The sequence below is a fragment of the Corvus moneduloides genome, chromosome 2 (genome assembly GCF_009650955.1).
Source record: "Corvus moneduloides isolate bCorMon1 chromosome 2, bCorMon1.pri, whole genome shotgun sequence".
In the NCBI taxonomy this organism is placed as follows: Eukaryota; Metazoa; Chordata; class Aves; order Passeriformes; family Corvidae; genus Corvus; species Corvus moneduloides.
The window spans coordinates 43738868-43764595 of record NC_045477.1 but is presented as its reverse complement, the minus strand read 5'-3'; the positions used below and the strand labels follow the sequence as shown (position 1 = coordinate 43764595).

Here is a 25728-nt window from a genome sequence, read left to right as displayed (position 1 = left end):
AGTTTGCCACTTGTAACATAATATTTGCACCAAAATCTGCATCTTTAAGAAATAATAAATAAATATTTATTTATAGTAATATATAAAACATGTTATGTCTCTAAGTGGTAAATTAATATTTCTCAAGGGCTGTTGATTCTTTGATTTGTGGAAAGTTTAAGTATGTTTTGTCATTATTGCTGGCCTAGGACGTGGTGCTGACATGGTGTTGATATTTTTTAAAACTCCTATCAGATAATTCAGATTTTGTTAGGAGAAAGTGTCCATTTTATAAATATTTTCTATTCAAACCCATTTTATGTTATGAATTCTTTTCCCACAGACTTTAGACATAGATACCTTTGAAAGTTTGAACAGCAATACCTTATCTAGAAATCCTGTCCGTTTGAAATGTTATCAGCTTCAAAGGTGAATTAAAAGTCACTTCAAGCAGTGTATTTCCTACTAAGATACAGTGTTAATGATTTAAATAGATGTGTCCATATGTTAATCTGTAGTTTTCCTAATTAATACAAAAAAACATACACTAGTGAGGAAAAATATGTTTATGAATGTAATTATATGATAGGTTTGTGAAGGACTGGTGTAGTCACTTAAGATACTATATTGTTTAATACATTTTCCTGCAGGGAAAAATGATTGAAGCTATCTATACACTAGTTGCTAAAGTACTGGGGAGGGAAGGTTTTCCAGAGACTCTGATGGAAAGCAGAAATCAGTAAACTTTTTTTTTTTTCTAATACTGCTCAGCTTCAATACCATTGCCTAAACAAAACTTTGGGCACAAATCTGGTCTTTTTCTTTTCAACCTGGTAGGAACTGAGTACAAGTAATTTGATGAAAAATATACAGGTTTTCTGTAATTAATTTAATATTCTATAATTTTGTTTTGTTTTGACCCAAATCATGTAGCAGAAACCAGTATTACAATTTTGCTATTATTTTTAAATATCCAGTTTTCTATACATGCACTCTGAATCAGCCTAGTTTAAAAAGAACTAAAACAAAACAACAGTTTAAATAATAAAATAGCTAATATAATATATATAAAATATAATAGCCTCATGGCATTTTAAATATTTTTCATGGTCTTTCTCTAATCCAATTGAAAATACAATTTGTTTAAAAAAGTTCATCCCCACACACCAGATTAGATGGTTATGTAACAGCATGTCCTGGTGGCTGGAGCTCCAGGTTGGCCATGTGGGCCAAATGAATTCTGAATCTATTTTTTTTACTGATTTGCTGCCTGGTGTTGATCAAGTGACTTAATTTTGGGGCGGCAGGTGTGGGCACGATGGTTGGAGTCCAATCAATGAAAGTGGCAGAGGGGTCGGAGTATAAATGGTTCTATTCCTTACAGGTTGATAGGCTGGCAGTTCTTAGCAATCCAAGATATTCTGAAATACTTGTATTTATTTAATAGGCAGATGGATAAGGGAGCAGGAGCATCAAAACCAATTTGCACAAGAGTGTAAACAGTTCTTGTACATTTTAATTCTCAAAATAAGGTCTTAAGGGCAAGAGTTGGACATGGAGTGTAGAGAGATGTGAAACTCCATAGCAAAAATTTCTGAGAGATATTTTCCTAGACCCATGGAGTGGGTGTATGTGTGTAAAGGTGTGTATGTGTGTGTACAAAAAAAAAGGATATGATGTGTTCAGGCTTCCTTATCTAGCTTCCTATACATAAAACAGTATCTGTGCTTAGTTATGCAAAGCATATATTAGTGTAACTTAATAATGTTGAAGAATACTTTTTCTGGTCTTTTTATGGCACTACTTGTTCCTATACTTCAGATGCCTCTATTCTGAGCTTTTTTTTCATGTTCTATCCTATAGAGAGTTGTGTGAATTCTATTGGCATGTTTTCTTTAGTCTTTTGTGTCATTAGAATTTAAAATATTTATCAAAACACAAAAAATGAAATGAAAATTATTTTGATATAAAAGTCTCTTAAAAGTTTAAGATAGTACTCCATTAGTTGAGCTATCACTTTCTTTGAAGGATTTAGCTTCAGAGCTTCAAGCAGAACTTGACAATGCTCGCAAGTTGAGAGAAACTCAAGGACAGATTCCAACAAAGGCTGGCGGAGAGGTAAGTGGAAAAATATTTTTCTTTTCTTTGCACTAACACAATGGTATGATACAGGTAGCAGCTGATTTAGAGAACATCAAATGTACTTAGGAAAATTAGAAGGCGTGACTTCAGGTGAGTAACTGTCCAAATTGAGTTGCACTTTTTGTTGGTAAACAAAACTTTCTCCATTGTACTTTAGCAAATTCAACAGGATTTTTTTTACTCATAGTATTTTCTCAGCAAGGATATATATCTTCCATTAAAAATGAAACTCCTGTGTGCTGGCTGTTAAATAATTTTGCTGTCTCTGAAGAAGCTGGCACTTCAAATGCTATTCCTTTTGAAGGGTGGTATTTAAGAAGCGTAAGAAAGCTTCTTCCATACCAACACTGTTATGTAAGGAAACAGGGTTAATATCTTAAGTTATGAGCTCTGTCCTCATGATGGAGGGGAAACTTTTAGGCAAAAACTAAAATTCTTGTTCAATTTGACACCAATTCTACACTGAAAATTCAGCTGCTAGTGAGTTGAGTTTGAAAAGCCACTAACTTTTTTTTTTTTTTCCAAAAAGGCTTCATGTCAGACCTCATACACTGACTAGTATTTCTCCAATCTTTAAAATATAAACTGAACTGGAAGATAATGTGTGGCCTCTTGCTGGCTGCCTTGTGACAATAGTACTAAAGTCTCACACCTTGAATTCACAAGAATTTAAAATTACAAAAGCTCTGTGTAGGTAGACTCTGCTTCATTGCAGTGCAGTTCTTTGGCATGTTTTTTGTATATGTAAAAAAAACCCCGAATAAATCAGATTGGAATTGTGTAATTATACAGGAAAAATCCATTCAGATTTTAAAATTGGGAAGTAAAGAGAGTGTTGTGGGTGGACACTTACTCCTTAGAAGCTGGGTTATGAATAACAATTTTGGTCAGCCTTGGTCTTAACCATATTCTGATTTTTATCTTCATTTTTAATTAAACCATTTTTACAACCAACAGCATGTAGTCATTGCAAAAGTACCAAATGTAAGTACTTATGAATATGCCTTGCCTGTGCCTCTTTTGTAGCTTCTTCTAGCCTGTATTACGTGGTGTTTGAGTGTCAGCCATCCAGCAGAGCTGACTAAGCCCTGTCTTTGTGATGCCAGGGTAGTCTTACTGGTTTTACAGCTTTGAATTGGTTTTGAACTACTGGGACAGAAGCAGGATGTGTTTGGCACTCCTGTGTATCAAGGGCCAGCTATGCCACACTGTGTCTCAACAGCCCAGATGTTCAGAAACCATCTCATAAGACAAGGGAAGCTGGTTTGTGCAGGCGTGTTTGACTCTGTATGACTCAGCCTTCCTGTGGCATAGACCACCCAAGCAACAGCCTCAGCCACTTCAGCCAAGTGTATTGCAAGGGAGGTACCTGAAGCAGTTTCCACAGAAATGGTTTTCCAGATGGATGTCCTGTTGATCCCGAAGTTTGAGAGCTTTGCCTCCACTGCCAGTAACAAACATGAAGTATTTTGTTTAAGGCAGGTCTGTCTCTGCTTCTGCAGAGCAGCATGGCCAGTGTCATGCTGGGAGGTCCTAAAATGTGTCTTTGCCTTATTTTAATTTCTTTTGGGAGAGCTGGGGAGATAAATCAGGAAGCAGTGAAGGCAATTTTGAATGCATCTCCCTAGGAAGTTTTTTTTCTTAATTAATTGGACATGGATCAATTTCCCAATTCTGTTCCCAGTGTGACTGAGTGGTATAAGGGGGTCTGTGAATGGCTGGGGTTTGTACAGAGGACAGGATCAATTCTTTTGATAGTGGTGCTGGCTTATTCTGCCTTAAAGTGATCAAGAAAATACAGACTGAAGAGACTATAAAGTGCTAGCTTAAATCCTAGTTTAATTTTAAATAATTTTATTTTGTTTCTAAGTGAGAGTAGTGGCAAATATAGCTTTTACAGTGTGACTTAGTGACTAGTTCTGTAGGTTTTTTTTTACTTAGACAAGAATTCTACCCCAAGCAATCCCAAAAATGTGGTTTTGAAGTATAGTTTTGAAAAACTGATGTTTTGACGTTTAGAAACCTTATGTTTCTCAGCTGGTATACTTCACCAAGTCTCACCTTGGGCAGAGCCCCTCTGTTGTTCACTGCAGGCTGCCTTAAGTATATAACCCTATAAATTTTAGTATGAATGTAGTTAAATTATCTATTAATGGAATTTGGAGTCTTAATGGGTATTGTACTTAAATATTTGAGTCACATGTGTACAACTACAATGAATGCATATGCAAAGATCCTTTTAAAAGGATGAATTAAAATGTAGATTGTGCTTGTTTTGTCTTTGAGCAGGAGGCAACCTTCAATGTCTGTGGAAATCAAAAACCTTTTGATTTCATTTGGGATAGAATGAAAAGGTGCTTATTTTCAGATGCTTATTGTCTAATTTGTCATGGGCATTTTGAGAAAGCAAGGCTGCGCTTTGAGTCCTAGTGAGACTGTGTAAAGAGAAGGCTGCTGTACCATAGGGTTTCTGAGTTGAGATAGGTGATGAGAATGATGCCTATTGAATGTAGGGAGACAGCAGAAAATTGGAGACTTTGGCATTTAGAAGACAGCTTCCATGTGTTCATAGTTTACTCTTAAATACAGTTTATATTTCTGTTCTGAAAGTGCTACACAACTCTAGATTTTATTACATTGGTTATGAGGGTGTCACCTCTGCCATTGACAGTAACAGCCACAACTGACATAATTTATACTTTTATTCAGTATTTTTATTTAACAAACTATATCTGGAACATTGGCACTCCTTTGAGGGACATAATTTACAGCAGGTTTTGCTAGTACAAAAATTGGAAGGTAAAAGTTGAAATGAGGAAGAGGCAGAATATAGAATATATCCTTTGGAAGGGACTTTCCGTGAACATGTAGTCCAACAACATGCTGGTAGATAAATAAAGTATAAGAGTATGCATCTTTTAAAACTGTTTTCAATCCCAAATGAGGAATGGCTTAGAAGAAAAGCTTCTCAGCCCTAAGCCTGTTTCTGTATTCTGTAGGACTTAATTAGTATGCAGGAAACAGAAAGTAGTCTCTGCTGAGCAAATGCTAGAGACGGTTTTCAATAATGATGAATTGCATTTGAAAGAGAAAATCAATACAACATTGAATGAGAGCTGGAAGGTGGTACTTTAAGCAAAATAACATGGTAGGATATACTGTCACTGAGTATTTAAAAGGAGAGAGTTCTGAAAAATAGAAACAGCTACAGGCTTTTCTGTTATGCATTTGAGACTATGTAGGCAAAATACGAGTTATTTCATCATCAAAAATCTCCATTTGAATAACTGAATTTTCTGTGGAAATCCATCAGCCTTTGGTCTAGTATGAATGTTTTTCTACTGAAGAGTGTTCAGTGCTTCTGTGAAGCCTCTTAGGCATAGAAGACATTCGTAGAGTAAGACTTGAATTTTGGCAGGCACAGTGTTTCACTTTACAGTAGATATATGGCTGACATGATGCTGCTTTAAAGGAGAAAACCTTTCTTAGGGTACCTGTTGCATCTGTAAGAGTAACAGACTTTAGTCCATTGCTTGTGCATCTCAGATGGAGAAGATTTATAGTGCAAGGAAAAGTTAATTTAGTGAGTCCTATGGCATACGTAGGGCTCATCTTTTAGTGAAAACCCTCATAGTATTAAGAGCTCCATGTACTTCAAATGCTTCTTCTATTTTTATTTATTTATTTAATTTTATTTATTTATTTAATTATTCTTCTTTAGTATAAAAAATAAGGATGATTACGTTTCCAACGCCTCCTATCTGAACACAAATTTTGATGTATTGAAGGTCTGATGTTTACTTTGGATTCCTGAGATGCATTAGACTCCAGACTGAGGGAGAATTCTATGGAAACTAGCTCAGTATAAATAATATTTTTAAAATTCTTTTTGAAGAACTAACACTGTTTTTCAGGAAAGAAACTGAATAAAACAGCTTGGCTTAAATCTCAAATCCTACTTATCTGAAGTGGGCCTACAGGGAAGCCAGAGAGGGACTTTTTGTTAGGAACTGTAGCGGTAGGACAAGGAGTAATGGGTACAAATTGAAAGAGGTGAAATTTAGGTTAGATATTAGGAAGAATTTTTTTACTGTGAGAGTGGTGAGGTAGAACACTGTTGCTCAGGGAGGTTGTGGATGCCCCAATCCTGGCAGTGTTCAAGGCCAGGTTGGACAGGGCCTTGAGCAACCCTCGTCTAGTGGGAGGTGTCCCTGCCCATGGCAGCGGGGTTGAGACTAGATGATCTTTAAGGTCCCTTCCAAGCCCTTACTATTTATGATTCTATAAAATTGCATCCATTGCATCCCATTGTGTATAGTTCTGCATCAGGAGAGACAGGACAGAACATGCTGGATCTTTATCCAGAGAAACAATTTGCAGCACAGTTAGTATCCTGAGACAAGTAAACCAGTAGCAGTAAGTAGCTGAGAGGAATCAGATGTGGAACAAACCTGAAATAATATTCTATTGGTTCTAGTAATGATAATGGGGAGAACAAGAATGTATGTTTATTTTTCATATGTTTTCAAGATTGATCTGTTCACAAATAGCTTAAAAATGACAGTGATTCCTTGGAGAAAGAGACAGTTATCTCAGTAAGGTGGGGTGTGTGTATACATGTGTGTTTGTGTATATGTGTGTATGCATGTAAAATTTAGACAGTGATGAGTACTTCAGAGTAGGAAGTGAAAAAAAGAAGGAAAATAATCAATGCTTCTGATGTCTGGGTTTTTTTTATTTAAAAGGAAACCAAACCATTGCTAAACAAACACAAAAAAGCAAAAGCCAAATCACCCTGAAAATTAACATTCAAAATTGCAGGTGTGCCAGGATGTTTAATTTTAGGTTTGGGAATTGAGACTATAAACACAGATATTTTTTTGCAATGAAAATATTTGGTTGTCAAAATTTACCTGTAATATATTTTCATAACTTTCATTCTGACTTAACTAATGCAGAACCTAAATACAGCTGTAGTAATGCTTATAGACTTACCATATATAAAGAATCCTTTAAAAATTATTTAAAATTGCTTTGCAGAAAGGTATAGCTGAGATACTTGTATAAAAACTAGAAAGCTGGGGATTAATGATCCTCACTAAATGCACAATAAAAATCTCAGATTTTGTTTGGAACCTCAGATGGTAGGAAGATACAGCAACAGATGGCTCATGGCCTTTTACTCTCAGATGTTTTCAGCTCATCATAATTTCTGATTCCTGCTGTTCCATCACACTTGAATCTTATCTGCAAAATGGCTGTGCCATCCTTTCTCCAGAAAAAGTTTGTGTTTTCCATACAGAGTTGACTTGCTCTGAGCAGAACACGGAATAATGAAGGAGGTATACTTTTGCAGAACAGCTTTCATATCATTAGTACATACTTTTAAGAAATAGTAGGTGTATGCAGTTATTGATTAGTGTGTTTCCTGAACACTCTTGTTGATGTCAGTAAGAGAGGATTATGCAATTATTTAAGACAAAAACATATTAAGACAAAGTGGTTTATTTTCCTGAATGTAATTTATAGGAAATTGGCTTTTGCAATTAAAACATATTGGAGAAATTGTAGCAGTAACTAAATGATGTAAATATCTTATCATTTCAGTACATGTAAAAAGTATAAAAGGGCAGAATGGCTAAAATGTCTTAAATTTCAAACTGAGAATACAAAAACTTTGAAGTATGCTTTGACACCAGAGACAAAAGCCCTATCCGAGTGCCATGCAGCACTTGTAACTGATGGGGCCCTTTTTTCTGGCTCTGTTTTTCTCCTAACACCATGTTAAATTTCTACATATTTTTACTGCTGTATTTACCCTTTCACTGTGTTAAATCAGTTGATAAGATGAAATGGAGATTTGTGGACTTAAGAACCAACATGCTGCAATACTTTCTTTTCTTATGGTGTGAGTATATATGTTTTGCGTCAGATGTTCTTGCTGTAAAAACAAGCCATTACATTTTTTACAAGTTTTCTTACATCTCATACCTACAGTGGCTCATTGATGAGGCTAACCATTTCAAAGCATAGCTAATAATTTAGAGTATCAAACTGAACCTTTAGAGCTTTTTTTAAAGTTGTATTTTCAAAGCTATGTGGCTTTCTGATATCCAGTATTATTTTAAAGTTAGACTTAATTGCTTTAGTTTTCCCCATTACTAAGTGCGTCCCTGGACAGACACATTACAGGCTGCTGTAAGTTATACATTACTAGTTCCAGTTTTACTTCCACAGGCTGGCAGTATGACTCTTACTGAATTTGACTTTAGATTTGTGTATGTCCATTCTACTGAAGAGATGATATTCCGATCACCCTATCTTAAAGATGCTCTAGGAAAATAAGTACAGACTGGAAATAGAAAGATTTTTGCATGCAGGGCTGATCGGAGGCATTAGTTGTAAAGAGGAGATTAATAAGAAGACCAGGTTGCTTATTCTGAGTAAAAATAGTCTAGCCAAAATAACCTTTTTGTAATATAAGAACAAAGAATTGCTGAATTTAAAGGGCAACTGACTTTATATCAATAAGAACAAATGAAGTTTTGTACATTTTGTGTTGCTAACCGGTGTCACTCACTGACTGGCAGAAAGAAAGGATAGAGACCTAATCCTTTTCCAGGGTTTGGAGCTTTTGGGGCTTTTTTAGTCTCATGCTTTACATACAAACCAAGCATTACCTGATAAAGATTCTCTTCTATAGAATAGTTCATGTCTGTGTTGCAGCCTGCATTAGATTTTCTAATGCTTCTCTTCACTGTTAAACACAAGGGGCCTAATTATGGCAGACCAACTTTCTGATCTTGTAAAACCTTTGTAAAATCTCATTACTATGTTAGCACCTTTTGAACATGTAATAGTGACTCATTAATATATTTATGAAGTCTTTGTCAAAATACTAAATTTTTAACCTAGTTTTTAGAAGTTTGCTTTTGCTTTCCTTCCTCATGCTGCTGATTCTCTTAGTCTTATCTTTTTTCTGCTGTAAGAAACCCCAGTCAAAGATACAACATGTATACAATGGACTGCTATGACAGACCTCTGACCATTTTAATTTCATCTTCCTGTGAGATCCAAACCTCAGTCTTGCTATAGAGAATGGTTAACCTGCTGATTTTTATAAGCATTATGTTGAAGGTTACAGTGCCATTATTCACAACAAATCTCAGAGTCTGAAGGGGAGCTTAGATACTTTGAAACCTGTTACCTGGGCACTCCAAGTTGGGAATACAGTGACTCCTGAATATGAGACATGATGCCCTTAGGAATAGCCAGCACTGAAGGAGCCCATGCTCTTTCTAGATGGGATTTATTCATCCTTCTGGTAACTGGTGATTATATGTGAGTGCAACCTGAGAGCCTAAGAGGGGGGTAACTGGAATGGGAGAAGAAGGAGCAATGGAAGAGAAAGGGAGACAGTGGGTGGAAGAAATAGCTGAGCCTAGCACTCTGAGAAGTGCTAGATATCTTTTAGGCGCTTACTGATACTGTAACGTAAGGACAGATTTTTCCAATAGAGGAATAAGACAATATTCAAAGCATTTCCAACTTTGCCAAAGACTGTAGGAGAAAGGAAACAGGTGGCATGCTTAATGCAGCATCTGATTTGACAAAGCTAGCAAGGCTTGTTCCTTGCTGAAGACTGTTCCTGAGCTTTGCTATTCCTTCATTACACTGCGCTTGTACCACTTGAATGGAGCTCTCAGTAAACACTTGCAGACAGCTTTCAGTGCATGCAGCATCCAGCTTTTTGTTGGCTCAGTAATTAAAAAAAAAAATTGTTCTTTCCTAGCTCTAGTTGTTCCCTACCCCACAATGCACTGACTGTTAAAATATATTTTATTCCCTTTAGCTATTAGCATTGAAAAACAATTCTAATTGAGTAGATCTTATCTCAGATACTTGGCCATGATGGCCAGATGATTACTCCATTTGTTCACCTGCTCCACTGTCTGTTCCTGCACTTGGTGTGGCAGAGGATTTCCACTTCCACCTGCTGGATTCTGGAACAGGGATAATCTCTGGAGAGTTCAAAAATCTTTTTCGGAGCTGCATCTTAGTTATTTATTTATGTATTTAATTTAAAGCTTTTATCTTTCAAAACCAGACTTGTCTGCTTGTTTTGTTCAGTTGGATGTTAATTGCTATATAGTGGTTTGTACATTTGGTGAGAACAACTGTGTACTTTGCATATTTAATTGGCCTGAAGTAAAAATTCATGTTCCTTAATTAATGGCAACAAACAATTCCTCTCTCATTCTGGAAATACATACTTCTTTTCTTCATTTCAGACTGTAAACTACATTGTTTGTAATCATCACAAGATTCAGGGATAGTGACTGAGCCTCTTCTCCAGTTTCAACTGTAACATTTAACAATAGGTATCATATTTAAAGGACTGTAATATATGTTTTTAAACCCATGTTGTACTTAATAGAAGTATTATTTATCTGATCATAATTACTAATGAGTATTTATTACATCACAATGACCACATTGTGTTACCATATACCATGTCATATATTCACGGAAATGCAAGTGTAAAGAAAATATCAATAGATAGAAAGAGAACATTAAGTAATTCTTGCAGTTAGATTGCTATCCACACTCCTTTGAAAAAGTCTGTTACTTCTGTGAGTTGTGGATTTTTCCTGCAAAGGCTCTTTCTCAGTATGGTGTAATTGTTAAAGTGTAGAGGAGTTCTGGTTCTTAATATACTTGTGTGAACTTTTCCATTATAGATGTTAGATACATTGCCCCAGAATTCCCAGAATCAGCCTTTGGCACATTTTAAAGCCTTTTATTGTATTGGTCACTTTCCATTATTTTTGTACTGAGACCTATTTAAGGGATATAGTATGTGCTAAAAGATGTGGACATTACATATTGGAATTCTTTTTTGGAAGCTGTAGTGAAAATCATTACTTCATGGCAGCTTGCTTAAAAAGCTCCTTTTACTGATATTTCGGTTTAAAGATGATTTCTAAAGTTTATTCTAGGTTTTTTTTCTTTTTTCTTTCAAAAAGTGTTGTTGAATAAAATACAATTAATTAATTTATTATTCAAATATCACCTTCTGATAATGCTGTAACCACTTGAGCATCTTTTTCTACCAGAAAGCTTTTTGCTTCTGATGTGTTTAGAAATAGCTTTACTAGTTATTGTTGGTAAGATCCTCCTAAAAATCAATTTTCTTTGCATTAATACAATTAACCGTCTGTTGTTATGCTGTGTTTTTAAGTCAGTTCTATTTAGATAGGGTTTTGAGTTCTGAAAGATGTCTTTACCTCTAATAACATCTTTAATCTTCTGAATAATCATGTTTGGCTTGCATCCATTGGATTCATCTTGGTTCCTAGTATGCATTTGCTGTTAGTCTCTAACATGGCTTCACATTAGTCTTCATACTGTCCATAATTATTTTATCCTTTTATCTGCTTCCTTTAATTTCTCTTTGAAGGATCACTTCTGGTTTTTTGTACTTTGTATTCTAGAGCTAAAAATTACTCTAATTTTTTGCCTTTTTTTTTTTTTCCTCTGAAATATTATATCTAAATACATTATGGTCAGTATTACATGCCTTGTGTCAAGACTCTTGGAAATTAGTGAGAAAAAACCTCAAACCATCATAAAGCAAACAAAACCTTGCCAGCTGTAGGGTTCTGACTCAAAGAATTCAGTATGTATTATATCAACTGCTCCCCTCTCCATTTCCTGTCCATGTCCTAACTCGTTCCATGGTTCAGATCCAGAAGATACTCTCCTACTGCTTGTGTGTTAGTGCATTAGTATGCAGAAATGGGAAGAAAAAAGAAAGTGCAAATGTTGGATCTAACATTTTAGAGCCCTTCTTCAAAGGCAAAGAAAGTCTGACATGTAGAACACCTTGTGAGTTCCATTAACTTTTGGGAAAATAGCAGGCTGCACTTCAATGGCATCTTTTCTGAAGTGCCTGTATTAAGAATTTTAGTGAAGACAAATTTTGGGATGGGTGTCTTTGAAAGGATCTAGATGGTTTTAAGTTGGTATAAGAATCTGGCATTTACTGTTCTTTGCAGTTCTTGAAGTACTGCTATTGTAATGACTGTTGTTTTTAGTGATTTGTGTTTTTTGGAAGTCATGTATACAATGAGGTTAGAGACTGGGAATGGAAAAGTTCGTCCATTTTCTTGTCTCAGTAACACAGAGGTATGGGGAAGGAGAGACCTGAAGTCAGCATCCTTTTGGAAACTCTATAGAGGCAGCAGGTAAAAGGAGCTGAATGATTGGAAAGATGCTCCTGACTGAGAAGTTCACATAAACAGGACCCTTCAGAAGTGGTTACTTGGTTGATTATTCACTGAAAACTGTAAAGGGTCTGCTGTGTGGATTTGACTAGTCCTCTTGTGAGAACTTTGTATCCCTACTTGGCCACGTGGGTGTGGCTTAGAACAAGTGTGGATACAATATTGCTGCTAGCAAGAATTTTGCTTCTTTCTAAGCCCGTGGGATACTTTTCTCTCTCACGAAGAGATTAGCAGAAGTTCTATAAGCTATGAACACCTGCGACCTTGCAGAGCTTTTGTTTATGGTACAGTAGAAAAATATTTTGACAATGGATATTTTAGGATTTTAGCCAATCCACCCAGGGGGTGGCTGATCCTTTGTCCAATTAGACTATGAAGAAAAAAGTCTATAAAAGAGTTTGTAAAATCGTTAAATAAATCAATCTTGCTGCACAATTCCTGCCTGTTGGATCTTCTCTCCTCTCCTACGGCTGCAGGATACAGTAATAAACAAGGTTGGTTTTCTTCCTCTACAGAAGTCTGTTTCATTTCAGACTAATTAGCAACGCTTTGGGGCTTTGAGTTTTCCCTGTGATATCTATGGTTATGTGTTCAGCCTCCCAAATTTGTAAAGTTACCCAAGTTTTAAAGGAACTATGGCATTTAAGAAGTTTCCTATGATACATTCTTATTGGTGTTAACTTCATCTTTGCTTTCCATATCTGCTGTGAATAAGGTTTTATTGCATAGTGATGACCTGAAAACATGGTCCCCCCAGTCTGGCTGTTTGTGTCTCAGCCAGGTGTGACCTTTTAATGATGTGACACATGTGGGGTGAATACACACAGCCTTTTTCTCCTATTGGGATGAATCACCTTCTCTCCCCCTCCCAACAGGGAGAAAAGCCCTTATGTTGTGAAAAAGTAACAGGTGAGGCATCTACCTGGCTGATGCCAGAAGTAAGTTGTGTTGTATTCTCAGAAAATATCATTATTGTTATTGGAGCCAAAGTGGTGCTGAACATCTTGGTTTGCTTTGCAAAATGAGATTGGCCTTTGGTGTTACAGAAGAGAGAGGTCTGACTTGCCTAGGCAGCTTTTTGGTCCATAACTTCTACCTTCATATGATTTTTCTTGGAAAAAATGTAATTAAGCTGTTGAAGTATACTTCAGTACCTACAGATTTTACAGACTTTATTTGGGTTTCTGGGACAAGCTTTCCTTAGGCAAGGATGGCAGGTGGAAATCAGTTTGGTAGAAAATAGCTTCAAATTAAGATTAATGAAGTTGTTTATAAGATTTGACAAAGGCTGTCCTAATATCATCTGATTAAGTGGTGACCCCATTATGTGCTCTAATTTAATCAACTGATACACTTAAATATCTGTGGAGTATAATCAGGAAGTGCTCAGGCTTTTAAATTATTTTTTTAAATTTCTCTTAATATTTTAGAAAGTTAAGTACTTACTTTTTGATAATTTCTGCCTTTTTTCCTGCCCTCTGTGTGTGTATATATATAAAATATATATACAATATATATAAAATATATCTTTATTTAAGTTTGAGAACACCCCTGTGAAGTGGGGGCCCTTTGAAGGACCTTCCAGCTTTTTGGGGGACTGAGATGAGGGTAGTCATTCTCCACACCCCTAGTTGACAAAAGAAGTGGTAATGTGCTGTAGCTTTTCAGATGGTTTTCAGGAATACTGCCTTATAATGATGCTGGCGTATATTAGTTCAGTATTATCTCTTTAAGTCTTCCAGAAGCATTGTGTGTCTTTTGGAGATAAAGCTTTATGAGAAAAAACCAAGAATACGAATTTGGTTCTTTTGGAAAAAAACCTCTGCATTTAACTAACTGAATACTTTTTTCTGTTTGAGTGTGAATAGAATATCTCGCTAAGTTGATACTGTCTACTTTGAATTATAATGAACACGCAAAATGTAAAGAATCTGTTACTTAATCTTTAGGATTTTAAACATTTATTTAATGTGGATTAGGTATTTCTTTTGGCTCGTCTGTACCATCTGTTTTAAATACGTCTTAAAACCTGACACAGGCTTCAAGGCATCAAGAAGATGAACAAGTGGTCCTTGTCAGAACAGATGGAAGTGGAAGGGCATGGCCTGTGACAGGACCAGCAGAGCCACTGGAGCCAAAAGGAGGACGAAGAAAGCAGCAGATGGTAAGTTTTACAAATCTGAGTATTAAACTGCAATTCTTAAATTATTTCGTAGTTTTACTTTTATGATGCCATAATTAATGAGTATCTTATCAGAATGTCAATAGGTAGTTAAAAAGTTCCCTTCAGAAGATGATTGTAATTAAGTGTTAGAGTACATATTTATTAAGCAATATATTAAGTTTATTTTCAGGTTGTATTTCCCAAGGGATCACTTTAGGGCTTATTTAAATGCACATTCAGGGAAAAGTTATCACAGTCTCTTAGCCAAGTAGTTTATATTACAGAAAGTTATGTAAATAATGAAGATTACCAGAGCTGTATATTTCTGAATTAAGAAAGGTTTTACTGAGATACTCACGTATCAGGGTAAATTTCACTTTTATTCTAATAAAAAATATGGCTGCTGCTGATAATAATAATAATTATGACCTAATCTTTGTAACAAAATGCTTTGGGGAACAATGAGTAGCCTGGAAGCTGGAGCAGTGTTTTATTCTTAGGATAATTGCTTCCAACAGTAAGTATAGTAGCACTTTGATCTTTTTGAGATAAGAGGAGGTATATGAGGATACTACCTCATATTTCTAGCAAGCATGTTCTTGATTAGTAGGACAGATCAGTTTGCAACGCTGCTATGGAGAAGTGAAAGGCACAGGAGGGTGAGGATATTGTTGTCATCCTCCTGTTTCCATTTTGAAAAATGCTATCCTAGTTTATGTTAATGACCACTCCCTATGCTCCTTCAGAATTTCGTTTAGTCCTGCCCTAAGGAGCATCTCTGTTCTCTTGTGCACTCTGTCTAAGATGGCAACGTTTCTCAGCAGAGGTACCATATTCACACAAGTTTTCATTACTGTCTGTGATTACTGTGTTTCAGTACTGTCTGTGACTTTACAAAAGCTTTAGAGTTGTGAATAATGAAAATTGCTTCTTAAAATATTTCATTTTTATGAGCTTATTATCTGTTTCAGTGAAGCACTGTATATCTTTCCCGAGCTGTTGCTCTGATACCTTAAGGATATAAAGGATAGAGTGACTTTGGAAAGAGGCTGTGTTTTCATCTAGGCGTACTGATGCAATTGAAGAAAAGGAAAGATGTTCTTCTCCTTAGACAAAATGGAGCTGTTAGCCCAGTTGTTTCTGATCTGCTTAGCTTGATTCGTGATTCTTTAAACTTGTTGAAATTGTTAGGGTCTGAATTTTATAACTGATCTTTCTCATTAGGTTAATATTTATTTTTAATGTGTTTGCTTCCAGGTCCCTACTCATGTAGATAAAGAGAGAGTAAGGTATTTTCAGGATGATGATAGTATGAACCTGAAGGATTTGGTCAAAAATGAGAAGATGAGAACAGCAGAGGATCAAAACTCACTGTTCATGCGTATGGCATCAAAGGTAAAGTGTTGTGTGTATGACTTTTTAATTAAGCATGTAATTATTAGAAATATCAGGGAGGATGTGAGGCCTGAGTAAAGGGAAGGCCTGCAGGAAGATGAGAATTGTTTATGGTTATATAATTATGCAGGACTGTCAAAAATAGGGGTCACTGTAAATTGTATATTGTAGAATTTCAAAGTACAAAGCAGGGATTTTTCTAACATTGTGGAACATCTGAGCTGGTTCTTAAGATTCACTTTAGAGAGCTCCTGGAGAGACGTAAGTATTTTAGTGATGTGAGTTACCTGTCCTATTTTAAATGCTGTCTGAAAGGCATTATGGGTATAAAAGGAATTCAAATGTCTAGTTCAGACACAGGGCTATAGAACTCTCAAATAAAAAAGAAGAGATCCCATTATAGCTATTGAGGCAATAAATTCAGATGAAAGACGGGGTTGATGAATGCAAATGTTGGTAATCGTGAAGCTGTGACTGTACATATACAAGAGGCTGTCGATGCTTGATTTGAGAGTCATTGTGAGTCTGCAAACATCATCTCAGGCTGGTGTGATTAAAAGGAGAAGCAGAATTTTGGAGGTTATGAAAAGGGAGAATTTAGGAACATTTTAAAGCATGTAGTGAGCACATGGTGCACTCATATCTTGAATACTACCCAAACTGGTAAAGCATACCCTGTAATCGGAGGCACAGAGTGTTGGCCATTTGAAGAAAACCTAAGTAAACAAAAGTTCTTCAGCTTGGGGGGGTGAGTGGATGGGTAGGGGAAAGCAGCTGCTAAACTAGAACAATTAGCATAAAAGTTGAATAGAATACAACTATTTTTGTTTCTCATATGGGTAATGGCGACAGAACAAAGTTTAACATGAAGGAGTGGTTTGGGATTTTTTTCAGTGAAGAAGGAAATTGTAGAACTTGTGTTGTAGATCATGAAATGCTGTGGAGGCCTTAATTGTGAGTGGGAGCAAAAAAAGATACAGCAACTTAGTGAAATACAGTTTCGCTGTTAAATATTAAATAGGGAGATCTAGATAGGTTTTGGCTCAGGATTTCCACAGTAAATGCTGAGAGCTGCATATGTGTAGCAGAAGAGTCAGTTCTATGAGCTTCCCCCCATGCATTTTAGCCATTGCTGGAGACTGATTTTGCAACATAAAATGATCACACTGGGTGAGAAAGCAACTGAGTTTAGTATGTTTCATTCTAAAGCCTTTTTTCCTTTTTTCCCCCCTCATTTAGTTTTTGTTTTTGTTTTCTTGTTTTGTTTTTGTTTATTTTTTAAAGGTTAGAATTTATTAATAGTGTTGCTAGAATGTATTGTATTTCCTAGCCTATGCAAATACTTTATTTTAGTTTTGGAAGGCTCTGAATTCCTACTGATTTCAGTGAGCTTTGGATCAGATGCTATGTAACATGTTTCTTTTATGTTACTGGTCAAAGATGTACTACATCACGTTATTTTATTAGAGCAGGCTTCTTGAATCAATACTTAGCTCTTGACTAACCTTCTAAGATGGAGCCATATTATTTATTTGCTGGCTAAGTCTATTGGAGCATGTGCTCAAAGTAGATACTTTGTCAAAGACATTACTGTTGCAATGTCCAAATTTTAATTTGTGGTACTGTAGTCCTTCAGTGCCATGCAATGGCACATTTAGGTTTTGAAGGTACTTTTGTTTGGTTTTCATAGAAAGAAGTACCTCAGATGCCAATTCTTCTTCTCCGTTAAGGTCTAAAATGCTTTTGGTAGTTTCTGTACAGGTGATTCCCAGATCCCGTCACTACAAAATGTGATGGTCTTCCCCAGATGGTGATTGTTTCTTAATCTTAAATTAAGAAACTGGTCCTAGGCCTTCCTGAGGTTTCCGTGTCTTTCCATGTCTGTAGAATGTATTCTTATTCACAGCACAAGATCAGTATTACCACTGAAGTGTTGGCAGCAGTCTGAAAAATTTGGGCATGATCTCAGGTATTCTAGATAATTATTTATGTACTTTATAAACCTATACTACATGGAGTATCTGCATTATGATCTGGGGCTCAGAAAGATAGTCTTCAAAATTCTTTCATCTTTCCTCAGTGGATTCAGCAAGTGTTTTATTCTAGCAGGAAGTCTAGAAAACAAACCTCTTTTGCCAGTTTTAGTTTGATAACATAGTACACAAATTTGACACATACAAATTACATTCTCCTTCTGCCTTCATTTGAGAAATGGAAGAATTATCCACAAAAATTAATCTGTTGTATTGCAGAAGAGTGGTGGGAGGAAACTGCTGCAGGTCTACAAATGATATCCTACCTAGGATGGGAGAAGGGAGATCCTGTCCATTAAATTCTGTTCAATAATTTTGTTCATCTAATCACTGGGAATTGCCTAGGGCACTATTGTTTCCTTCATGGATTTTCCCAGGGCTTTTATCACTTTCCCAGACTATGCCCAAAAGAAACTTCCAGCCGCACGGCTGTTGAGGATGGAGGAAATAGCTGCTCTCAAAAATGGGAACAGAATGAGAAAACAGCATGTTTTCTGGCTTTTACACACCTGAATGCTCTGCTCTAGATCAGTGTTACTTTCCTGATATTTAGTGCTTTAATGATATTTCAAATGAAATACAAGCTAGTTGTTATTGAAGATAATAACATAATTGCAGTTTTGTAGAGAAAGATGGGGATGTTGAAGTAGAAGGGTATAATTCATGAAGGGATTTATTTTCTTAAATGGGACTTGGAAGAAATAGCAGTATGTAGACCCAAAATCTCTCTTCATGAAACCTCTGTCTAATCCCATTGGCATGGGAAGGTCTGCATGTTATCTCATGCCAGACTTCCACTCAGATCAACAGACTAAACATCTGTAGTATTCAAGCTGTACTCGTCCCACCTGTCCTTTTCTCAAGAATTCAGTGAGATGAGATGAGATGGAGAGAATTTGCCATCTTCTTGCTATTTGTTTACCTGTTTAGTCTTTGTTTTAAATTTAGATTCTGACTTTTTATTGCCCTCTTGTCCATTCTTATTTTTCTAGTCATGGTTCTAAGAAAACCCTGCTGTACTTGAGGCTTTTACCTCCTGTTGCCCTTTGGCCTCTGTTTGGAGGTGGCTGATGTGGATGTCACTTACCTCAGCACAGCAGTTTGGAATGCTGCCTTTCCCACAGCCATCCCATGCATGCTATTATGTCAAATGTATGCATATTGTGAAAAACGCCCAAATCTTTAATTTACAGTGCTGAAAAAAGCTTTTTAAAAACCCAACACTAATCTTTTTGATATATGGAAAAAAAGCAGGCCTAGAGTTTGATTTGTTCATGTTTCACTGTTATATCTCAAGGAAAAAACCACCCATTTAAATCACTATTTCTACTTTTTACTTTCTTCACCTTTGAAAGTGGTTTTGGTTCTCACTGTTGTAGAAGCATGACTTTAGGGTACAAAAAAGTAACAAAACATTTGAAAACTGTTTTTTTTCCTGACAGTTTTAGAGTACAAAATATGTGTGAAGTCTTAGGTTTTCACCACTGATAGCTTTAAGTACCCTGTCTGTAGTTTCTTCAGCCCTTGACTGTTGTAAGTGGTTCAATTTTCCCAAATTCATGCTGTTAAGACTTATGTAATCCTTTCACTTATGTCAATAGACACTTGTGGGTGTTTAGAGACTGATTCCTAGAACATTACCTCAAGAGCAATTACCTTGTATTTATATATATTAATTCTACTAAGGCGTTTTTTTTCCCTTTTTATGTTTTACTTAAAGCAAATGAGAAGAATTTCTGTTGTTCATCAGGACATTTTAATTTTGGCCCTAAACTAATTTTATTTTAAAATATGTGCAGTACTTCCTAATGGGAATTTCAGCAGTGAAAAATAAAATGCTTTATTAGTAATGCTGACCTTCCTTTATGGATTTAGCCAAGAAGTATGCTGGTATTATAGGTTTGCAAAAAGGAAATTTGCATGTTGCCTTTCCTTGCTTCTGCAAAAGTCTGTAAAATGGAAAATTGCTTTCAGCCTTATCATTTTTACTTGCTGTGCAAATCTACCTGTTCACATTTTTGCAATTCCATCATCATAAACCAAAATAAATAGTCTAGAAAAACCTTAGACGCTAACGTGAAAAATACAAAATGTTGTTGCTGCTGCTACTATTATGTAACAAACCTTTTCCTTCTCTTTCTTCACATGGTGAAGCAATTTTAGCACAATATTTAATAGACATGATAAAGCCAGCAAAGCTCTGGTGCCCTGTCGCTTTTTACATTTACTTAAAGATCCTCTGCATGGTTTGCTGTAAAAAACTAATGTGAAAACCCAAGAGAAATAATTTCCAGCACCTTGTTCTGCTACATTTCAGTGCAATGCACTAAACATCCTTTTGTGTATATTGTGTGGACACAAAGTTAAGGCTGTTTCTGCATGTGGAAACAAATCAACAACAGTAACAGCTGGATGAGGGAAGAAAACCTGGGAACAGTAAGAACTCTGTAGATGCAGCCCATACTAAATGACTGCATAAGCATTTAGCATTCTTCCAGAATTAGGTTAAAATGACAAGATATATTGGAAATGAAGACTTATGCAGGACAGTTTTTCCTAGACATTAAAATTATGGCCAGGGATAACTGTAAAGTGAAATGCTAATCACACTTTTAACAGCAGAATTCTGTGGCTGAAAGTATTCTGTTTGGTTTACATTTCATGTCAGTGACTTGTATATAAAGTTTTACCTGTCCTAATAACTAATTCTAGCAAAATCTACAGTTTTCATTTCAAATAGCAGAAACAAAAAGGAGGCTGGTCCCTAGCCATTGAGCAGTCCTCTGTCATCAGCTTTTTGCTTGACTTCTGCTGCTCAAAGGTAATCCTGAACTACCTTGCTCACCGACATGATGGGTGATCTTTTCCTGTTAGTGACAGAGGCCTTAAAAGTGCCCTGTGCATTGATATCTTAAAATCCTTTGATACTATGTGTTTAACATATTCTTTAATTCAGTGTGATGATAGGTTTTGAAAATGCCTATTTGCTAAATTATATGATGAATTAAACCTACAAATTCAAATGTCTGTGTTCATAGGGAGACTGGAATTGTAATAAGGTTTACATGATAAAATTCTGCCTTTGTTTGGCTTAAGCAAATACTATTTGTGATCAGAAAGACTTTTAGGAGGTGATTTTGTTGTTCAGAATAGGTGCTAAATGCTGAATAAATTTAAATGTGATGAGATGTATTCCTGTGTCACTCAGGTTTGTATTCTAAAATAATAGATTATTCTTCTTTGCAGCTTCCTAAAATATATTATGATACAACATTCCACAAATATTAACTCTGTCATTTAAAGTTGAAGACGTCAGTGTTGCCATGACAATTTAAACCCAAACTGATACATTTTATACAATCTATAGACTTTTTTTTCCAGAAATTTTTCAAGCAGATGCACTTTTATTAGCTTACATGGAAGTAACTCTGGCTATGATTGTGTTAGCAAGGAAACAGGAAAAGCAGAAGTTCAATAGTTGCATACAAAATGGAACAAGAAAATAAGCAGAAAAGAAACAGTATAAAGAAGCTGAAAATAACCCACACTGGAACCATGCAGGTGTCTTTTTTTTCCTCTGCTAATTGTGTTTAATAGAATTTCCCATTTCATCCTCAAACTTTGAAGGAAATTTGAGGAGGGGAAAAAAGTGTACTTGAGGTATTAAATATAATCTCTTGTCATTAGGAGTTCTGTCTCTTAAGGTTTCCTTTCAGTATCACAAAGATACTAAATTCTCTAGTGGGGCTTTTTATTCCAAAGGGCCACCCAAAAAGCAAGTAATAGCAGCAGAGGGAGCAATAGGAGGCACAACGTGCAGCACACTTGAGATGGAGTGTGTAGGAAGCCAGGAGTGTATAAGACTCCAAGGGTTTTACTGTGGAATAAGAAAACCAGAACTGGTTTAAAATTAAGCTATGAGATATGGTTCCAGTGGTCTGAACATAGGTTGGCAGAAAAATGTGGCTGACCCTGGAGTGACCTTGCACAGATTTGCAAGAGTTACTTCAGGAAGTAGCCCCATGCCAAGGTGCCTGATGGCTTCACTAACATAATAAATTAAAAAGGGCATCAATTACTTTGTAAACAGAATGTTATATAATGAAATTTTTCATGTAATATATTCATATTATTCATGGTAATTATCATGATAAGAATTTAATCAGAAAATACAACACTGTAATTTTTCCCTCTCTCAAATAATTCTAATTTATGCATAGTCAGATGCTGATTTCTTTCTAAACTCCTGTGCTAAATGGTTAGAGATCTCACTCCTTTTCTTGGGTTTCAGCCACATTTGCACTGTATTTGAGCTATGCACATGAGAGCCCAGAGGGCTCCTGAGAGAAGTTTGGATGCCTTCCCTTACTGCTCTTTAAATGTTTATGTATTACAGGCCTCTCTTGGCCAGGGCAAGCACAGTTGTGATTCTTCTCTGTTGGTTAAACCAAAGCTGCATCCTGGTTGTGGAAAATCAGATGGACGTAGAAATGACACAGTTGCACAGTTATGCTGTGAGATGTGGGAGGCCATGTCATTTTGCCTGGTGCTAAGAGTCCTAAAGCTGCCTTTCTGTCCTCTGGTCAAACAGTGCTTGTCAAAAGAAAAGGGAAAGCTGGAAAAAAGAGGGTGTGTATGAAGGAAGAATGTGGCAGATAAGCCCAGAATAAAGAAAAGTGAAGTAGGAAAAAGAAGACTGGGGACTGTAGAAGTGATCTGTCTTATGAGTATTAGCACAGCTCTGGCCTTTGGTCAGTATCTGGTAGAAACAAGGACTTCAGGTGCATTGCCTTTATAGATACCTGAATTTCCTTTATTAGCTTTACGTAATTCAATGATGTTTTGTAGGACATCCCAACTTTAAACTGATAGATCAAAATGACTTCCTATTTTTTTCTGATCTCTGTGCAGCACCTGAGCAGCAAGGACAATACCAAACAGTATCAATCATGGCAAGGGAACTAAATACACAACTTCCAAAATGCATTGGCTTTTGTGTTTAGCAGGTGTGATGCCACATCTATGATGCAGAACAGCAGCTTTCCAGCAACTCTAATACATCAGCACAGCTCCTTCTTTGGATGTGTACCAGCTCTATCTTTTGTATGAAAGAATATATGTATGAAAGAAATTGGTATTTAAATGATTACTTGCTTTCCTTCTGGCATTTTAGAGAACGATTTCTTTTTGTTCTTTCAATTCCCCTTTAACTTCTTTTGAGAGATTTAGTTGTAGCTGAATAATGCAACTGGCAGAACTCACTGGGCACCTTATTGTACAAATAGAAGTGTAAATGTTTTAAAAGAGGGATGGAGCACCTCCCCTATGAAGACAGGCTGACAGAGTTGTGGTTGTTGAGCCTGGAGAAGAGAAGGCTCCAGGGAGACCTTATAGCACCTTCCAGTACCTAAAGGGGGATTAGAAAAGAGAGGGAGAGCAACTTTTCACACAGGCAGATACAACAAGGGGTAATGGGCCCAAACAGAAAGAGGGTAGATTTAGTTTAGTTATTTGGAAGAAATTCCTTGCTTTGCGGGAAATCAGGCACTGGAACAGATTACTCAGAGAAGTTGTGGATGCCCCATCCTTGGAGTGTCCAAGACCAGGCTGGATAGGGCCCTGAGCAGCTTGGCTTGGTGGAAGGTGATCTTTAAAGTCTCTTTCAACCTAAACCATTCAATGGTTCTATGATCTGTTGGTCATGACTGTACCAGAAGAAACAAAATCCGGGTTTTAGACAGCACCTGCTTTATAAAAGTTGGCTACTTTGTATGTAAGAATTTTGCTTTGGGTCCCAGGTGTCATGTTGTATACCATTTTATCCCTGTTGAAGAGAGGCATCTTCCAGGCTGTTTAGTAATATGAATATTTATTCTATCACAAGGGACTCTGTGGAGTATTTTGAAAAGTATTACTACGTAAAAGAGGTTGTGTGTAACAAACCAGGAATTTCCATGACTACTTCTAAGAGCAAGCAGAGCAAAGTAGTAATGGTATTCTGTGCTATGTGTGATACTCCTGATAACCAAAGTTGGTGATTTCCACTCTTCCTTTCCTTTCTAGTCTGCCAGCTGTCATGTTTCCTGTGTATTTCCATTCTCGTGGCAGAATTTTTATTTTAAAAAAACCCAGACTTTATGTTTAGTTATAACAAAATACTGCTATTCTTTAAGCAGGGCTTTGGCTGCAGGTCTAACTTTACCTTTTTAATGCTTATGACAGAAGAACAGAGACTTGATTTTAGACACCCAAACCACTAAATATTTTTTCTGAATCTCAGGAATCTCCTTTTTCTGTTAAATATAGAATTACAGCGTTACAGTAAGACAGAAAAAGAATGGAGTTGGACTCTTGAACTGTTGATTTTAGTCTGCAGTGCCTTCCAGTAGGAAATGTACATAAACAGTTAAGTGTACTATAGCTAAATAAAGGAATATTAAGGAGGCTCCTCCTCAGTTGTTTGATAAGGAAAGTACTGAGCATATTTAAAATAAGGTATTGATCTGTGTTAGAGAACTGCAGTATTTGGTAAAAGCGAGAGCTGTTGTCTTTTTTGGGGAAAGTTACTTACGTACTCTACAAAAAAAAAATCTTCCTTCTTTTTCTTTTTTTTTTTTAATATCAGAGTATCTACGCAAACTATGCCTGGGATATTTGGAAGAATTTCTTTAATTTGGAGACTGTGCTTCAGTTATGATAGCATGCCTTCCAAATGCCTTCAGTTAACAGTAGTCCTTTGCTAAGGCTACCCTAGTCAGTATCCTAAAATATATTAAGATCTGTTGTGGAGTGCAACAGGTGCACTGAGAAAGACTTAGGACTGAAGGCAAAGACTGTTCTCTTCCCAAAATGGCTTAGTCCTATTCACTTGGTAAGAATAACTGTTGCATATTTTCACAGAATGGGAATATGAAGTGCAGAGTCATGGTCTAGGTATTTCACAAAAGATGATTTAATAGTAGTTGTAATAAGAGAGGAGGAGGAGAAGGGAGAGGATAAAATATATGATACAAATGATATATAAAATTGTGCATCTATTTAAAAATAGCTGAAGTTATATCAAGATAATATTGAAATACCTAGCCCTTAATTTGAAATGGAATATAGTAATATACTCTTCTCACTGCTGTCACATATCTATATTTTAATATCTGTGCTAAGATTGTGTATGACTGCTCTCAGGAGAGGCACCTGATGATTCCATCTGCAGCAGATGCCATATGAAAGGAAGAAATGCTATTGCTTATGTATACTTTATGCTTTTCTCAATGAAGGGTACTACAAAGAGCTAAGTAATTTTTCTTGGTACTTTATAAATACGTGCAATTTTTCTGTATATCTTTTCAGCTCATGGAAAAAACTGACAGAGAGTACTACACTCTGGATGACATGTTTGTTTCCAAAGCAGCCAAGAGAGCACGCAGTGGGGAAGAGGAAGAAGTACAAAGAAGAAAAGCAATCCGTGAGCACCAGCAACTTGCTGCACGCATGGAAAAGTGCCCCTACTGCTTTGATAGCAGTGAACTTTCTAAACATCTTATTATTGCAATTGGCACCAAGGTAAGAAAATGGCAATTTAACACAAATGTAGAAATAAAGAAGAAATGATGTTAGAGTGCTTAAAATTAGGAACGAAATTGCTTCTATGGAAGGATTTATTGTTCTGTATCTTACTTTGCTTGCCCTTTCAGTTGATTCCACCAATTTGTCAAGGGTGAGGAAGAAAAAG

General features: G+C 36.2%; 1 protein-coding gene across 2 annotated transcripts in view; it reads left to right on the top strand.

Annotated features, from left to right (window-relative positions):
- Positions 1-25728, top strand: part of CWF19L2 (CWF19 like cell cycle control factor 2) — a 71029-nt gene that overhangs the window by 28398 nt on the left and 16903 nt on the right. For both annotated transcript variants that reach the window (XM_032099299.1, XM_032099300.1), the window contains exons 10-13: positions 2008-2097; positions 14446-14571; positions 15829-15966; positions 25347-25559. In XM_032099299.1, the coding sequence (XP_031955190.1) occupies positions 2008-2097; positions 14446-14571; positions 15829-15966; positions 25347-25559 (567 nt within the window). The remainder of the gene's footprint in view (positions 1-2007; positions 2098-14445; positions 14572-15828; positions 15967-25346; positions 25560-25728) is intronic.